Source organism: Sinocyclocheilus anshuiensis, unplaced genomic scaffold (genome assembly GCF_001515605.1).
Source record: "Sinocyclocheilus anshuiensis isolate Anshui unplaced genomic scaffold, SAMN03320099.WGS_v1.1 scaffold51, whole genome shotgun sequence".
Taxonomy (NCBI): domain Eukaryota; kingdom Metazoa; phylum Chordata; class Actinopteri; order Cypriniformes; family Cyprinidae; genus Sinocyclocheilus; species Sinocyclocheilus anshuiensis.
The window spans coordinates 5,043,815-5,048,926 of record NW_015548296.1 but is presented as its reverse complement, the minus strand read 5'-3'; the positions used below and the strand labels follow the sequence as shown (position 1 = coordinate 5,048,926).

At 36.3% G+C, this 5,112-nt stretch overlaps 1 protein-coding gene across 4 annotated transcripts in view; it reads left to right on the top strand.

Moving 5' to 3' along the window:
- LOC107656079 (ELAV-like protein 1) overlaps positions 1-5,112 on the top strand; it is a 9,529-nt gene that overhangs the window by 3,892 nt on the left and 525 nt on the right. For all 4 annotated transcript variants that reach the window (XM_016443763.1, XM_016443766.1, XM_016443765.1 and 1 more), the window contains 4 exons: positions 1,342-1,445; positions 2,247-2,400; positions 2,490-2,715; positions 4,771-5,101. In XM_016443763.1, the coding sequence (XP_016299249.1) occupies positions 1,342-1,445; positions 2,247-2,400; positions 2,490-2,715; positions 4,771-5,095 (809 nt within the window). In that variant the 3' untranslated portion in view covers positions 5,096-5,101. The remainder of the gene's footprint in view (positions 1-1,341; positions 1,446-2,246; positions 2,401-2,489; positions 2,716-4,770; positions 5,102-5,112) is intronic.

The following is a 5,112-nucleotide window of genomic DNA, read 5'->3' as shown; positions in this document are numbered from 1 at the left end:
TGCTCCCAAATTTTTTTTTGGTTTTTCCCCCCCCCCCCCCCCACTTGAAAGGGTGTAAAGATGGTACTGGTCCGATTCAATATCATTGAGCTTTTGATTAGACTTGGAGTCCTCCCACAATGTGCCAAGTTTTGATTTGACTTTGAAGTCAAGCACATTTGTTTTTCTGTAAATGTTTTCTTGGTGGGGGGGGGGGTTGCAAAAACTCATTTGACATTTTGAAGAAAAAAAAAATTCTTTCTTTCTAATGGTGTGGGCATCCTGTCTTGTTCTGTACAAAGTGTGTAAGCAAATGTGCTTTATTCTTTGGTTTGTTGTGTTTTTGTTTTCCTATTGTTTCCTATGTTTTTGAGGACAATTATCAATTTCCAGTTGTATTGTGGAGTACCTGGAGAGAGGCCTATTGATGTCAGTCTGGTGCCATCTTCATGCATCTATGCCATTAGCTTTGTTTGATAGTCTTTTTTTGTTTTTTTGTTCTTTTTTTTCTTGCCCAAAACATCCCACTGTCTATGGAATTTATTGTACTTAGAAATATGTGACTCTGGACAACAAAACCAGTCATAAGTGTCTTTATTTATTTTTTTTTCGAAATTGAGATTTATACATCTGAAAGCTGAAAAAGTAAGCTTTCCGTTGATGTATGGTTTGTTAGAATAGGACAATATTTGGCCGAGATACAAATATTTGAAAATGTGGAATCTGAGGGTGCAAAAAAAATCTAAATATTGGAAAAAATTGCCTTTAAAGTAGTCCAAATTAAGTTCTTAGCAAGGCATATTACTAATCAAAAATTAAGTTTTAATATATTTACAGTAGGAAATTTACAAAATATCTTCATGGAACATGATCTTTATTTAATGTCCTAATGATTTTTGGCATAAAAGAAAAATCAATAATTTTGACCCTTACAATGTCTTTTTGGCTATTGCTACAAATATACCCCAGCAACTTAAGACTGCTCTTGTGGTCCAGGGTCACATATGATGTATAGTTATAATGTTGAATGTTCGTTGTATTTTTTTTACTTAAACTTTTATAAATGCCTACTAATGTTTTTGTTTTTATTTTTAAGGAGGTGAAGGAAGGTATTTGTTTTTTTTCCTAGAAACTATTTTATGAAGACTGTTTTTGATGTTTGGATTAGTTTTCTGTATCCTAACCGTTTTCTTGCCTGATGTCAAACTTTGTTTTTGAAGAACATGTAACTATTTTGTTTTACAATTGTCATTCACAAGAACAGCTTGCATTAGTTTCTTTTGTGCAGAGAGAATAGTCTGCAGGATGTGGACGAACGTTTGTTATTTTTATTTTGTTTGTTTTCCCTTTTGTTTTCTCTAGGCCACAGTTTAGGGTACGGATTTGTTAACTATGTTAACCCTAATGATGCAGAAAGGGCAATCAATACACTCAATGGCCTGAGACTACAGTCTAAAACTATCAAGGTAACGTGCAAAGAGGTGTTTTTGTATCCATGTGTTAAATTATAGATGCCATATTGGTAAACGAGACTCAAAGCAGTTAGGACAGCGTTCCAGTCCTGCCTGCTTTCTGTAAGGAATGAACAACTTCATGAGTTTCAACAATTGTTCAATTTTTTTTTTGTCTTTTTTACTTTTGTATGATTTTCTTTTTTGTGACATTTGATGTCTCAAGATTTTTGCTCTTATAATCTGTATGACTGGCTGTCTTTGACCAAGCATGGTTTAATTTCGGTACAGAATTATACTGAAGTCAGTGACATTTTTATTTTGGAGTTCCTTTTAAGATCAAAATATGCTATTTTCATTTCTTCTGCGTGGTTGTGGTGTAAAAACGGAGGGGTGAATGTTAGTCATTTGCTTGAGTATGAAATTGTGCCGAACAGAAGCCCTGCGCTGAAGTCCCAGACATTTTTTTATTTTCTTTGTTTTTTTTTGTTGTTTTTGTTTTTTACTTTTGAGCATTGTAGTTTTAATTCAAATTGAAAGTTGACCGTTTTTGTTGTAGATATAGACTATAAAACGGTTTTATACCTATATGAAGTACACAATATCATTGTAGTGTTTTTGTTTGGGTTTTATTTTTGTTGGGGTTGTTTTTAATTTTATTTCATATGTGAAACTCAGATGTGAGGTTATGCTTTGTCTACACAATGGAACTATATTGTTTCATCAGTAATGGGGGCAAACACGATGGCTTAATAATTTTGTTTAATAAGGTCTTAATGAAGTGGTTTTAAATGCAATTTTTTTCCATTAAATTAGGTGTCATATGCCAGGCCGAGCTCTGACAGCATCAAAGATGCCAACCTGTACATCAGTGGTTTACCCAAGACCATGGCACAGAAGGATGTAGAGGACATGTTTACCCAGTACGGGCATATCATAAACTCCCGCATACTGGTCGATCAGGCCTCGGGTAATAATTCTGTCCTGCACACTGCAATTTTCCATCTTGAATGTATTCTGGGTCTCAACTCATTTTTGGGGGGCTTTCTTACCTGTTAGGTCTGTCTCGTGGAGTTGCATTCATCCGTTTCGATAAGAGGTCTGAAGCGGAGGAAGCCATCAAGGATCTTAATGGATCCAAACCAGCTGGTGCCTCTGAACCAATCACAGTGAAGTTTGCTGCCAGTCCAAACCAGACCAAGAATTCCCAGCTGATCTCTCAGCTGTACCCCACTCAATCCCGTCGGTTTGGAGGACCTGTTCATCACCAGGCGCAGCGCTTCAGGTGAGAAAGCCAAATATGCTTCCTGTAGTTTTAATGTTGTCCATTAATCAGTATGTTGTAGTTGTTGCATCTAGGGGTGTGTGGATTAAATGTAAAAATTTGACTCAAAAGATAATGGACACTTTTAGAAAAAATGGCTTTATAAAGGTTAAAATGCAAAAATCAGTTTAAACTTATTGGAAAAGATTAATTTCTATCAGTATGAACTGACCACCACACAGAATATGAAGAATATTAAAAACATTAGGAGTCAGCTGTCTTCGGCAGTCCTTAAGGTACCAGCACAATAACACACAGCAAAATATCGTCTAATTATCGTTATCGATAAAATCCCATGAAATATCGAGATATCATTTTTTGTCAATATCGCACACCCCTAGTTGCATCAGATTCTTCACTGCTTGTAAGAGAAGTGTAATACGTTTCGTCAATTATTGTTCTCGCACAGCACAAATCAAGACTACGTCAACTCGCATGGTTTGCTCTCAGATGTAGTTGCAGCAAATAATCTCTGGCATGCAGCATTTGGCTGCGGAAAAAAATTGTCCTACATTTAAAAAAAAAATAAATAAATATCTTGTTGATTGACATCACTTTCGAGTCCATGACTTCGCCTACCAATGGTATGAGAGGAGCACAGCTTTCACTCTCAACCAAACTAACATTACTAGCCAATAAGAATGTTTTGCTCTTATAAACATGAGACGCGCATAATAGTATCCAATTGCGGAGTCGCAGCCCTGATGAACGGAGAAGCGCGACAAAAAGCTGCGAGGCGCAATGGTCAAAGATGTCCATCTAGCGCATATTTACATAGAATAACTCATTAAAAACAGCGGAGCTTTGTAAACATCTCAGAGTAATCATGTCATCTCCATAAAACGATATGATTGCCAGAACAAATTTACCGGGATTTTTGAAGAAAAAAAACACATGATCTATTAATGGTAACTTACTGGTAATTTATCAGTACTGTATGTGTGAAAGGGGCTAAACTCTTCCTCTGCATATGCCGTGAATTTGAATTAACGTTCATCTGGAAAAACAGTGTGCATTATCTCACTAGATTTGTAACATAACTCATGTATAAACCTTTGCCAACACAGGAGAATATATCAACCTATGTCTAAATATGCCATGTATTGTACATCACGATTTCAAAATAAACGTTTCTGCATGTGGCCAAATATTAAAATTAAATGGATTTAAACATCTTTTAATCGCGCTGTAAACTAAAGTGAAACGTCACCAGGCCGTTGGCGCCCTCTGCAGGTATTTGTTATAATACATAGTGTACTTAAGTTGGTTATGTTCATATTATGTTTAGGCACATTACATTATGTATTTTAACAGTGTTGTTCAATACAATCATGTAATTTCTTGGTTTTGATATTTTATTTGGGCCAATTATTATTGCCTCATCGTTAGTTTATATATAAATAGTCATACTAAAGCCTGGTTTTCACTTGGGTCTGTTTGTTACTAAAAAATATCAGATTACTCGGTTGTCAAAATAATCAGTAGATTACTTGATTACCAAAATAATCATTAGTTACAGCCCTAGATTAGTTAAAATATTTCTAAATACGACTGCATTGTTTTACTTTTTGTAATTAAAAGACAAATATTTTGTCATTGAAATTCTGTGAAATTCAGTGAAATTTGTCATTGTGATTTCTTTAAAATGGTATTAAAATATTGTCTCGTTCTAGTGAACCAAGTATCTGTATTTTGTCTCATCTCGTGGTTTATTGTCACACCCCTAGTGTCGATAAGCGGTGATATAGCTCATGATTTTCCAAGTGTATGGTATAGCTTTCATTCTTCAGGTCAACCGTATATTCATGAAAAAAAATATCAGTTTGAGTAAGGAAAGCAATAACTTTGCCATAGTATCATTTCAAATGTTAAAGTTGCCACAGTCATTGCATGCTTTGCATGTGCTCCACCGCCCCTGGGAAAAAGTTAAGGCTCAGGATTTTTTTTTTTTTTTGGCTTTAACCCCTGGTTATAGAAATGAAGGTGACTTGACTGATTGATCTCTTGCTCTGGCAGGTTTTCACCCATGAGTGTTGACCACATGAGCGGCGCCTCCGGGGTGAACGTGTCCGGCAGCTCTTCCTCTGGATGGTGTATCTTCATCTACAACTTGGGTCAGGATGCCGACGAAGGCTTCCTGTGGCAGATGTTTGGTCCGTTCGGTGCTGTCACCAATGTCAAGGTCATCCGTGACTTTAACACCAACAAATGCAAAGGGTTTGGGTTTGTTACCATGACCAATTACGAAGAGGCCGCAATGGCCATCGCCAGCCTGAATGGATACCGCATGGGAGACAGAGTCCTGCAAGTGTCGTTCAAAACCAGCAAGTCTCACAAGTAAAGGGACACTTTTTTTTT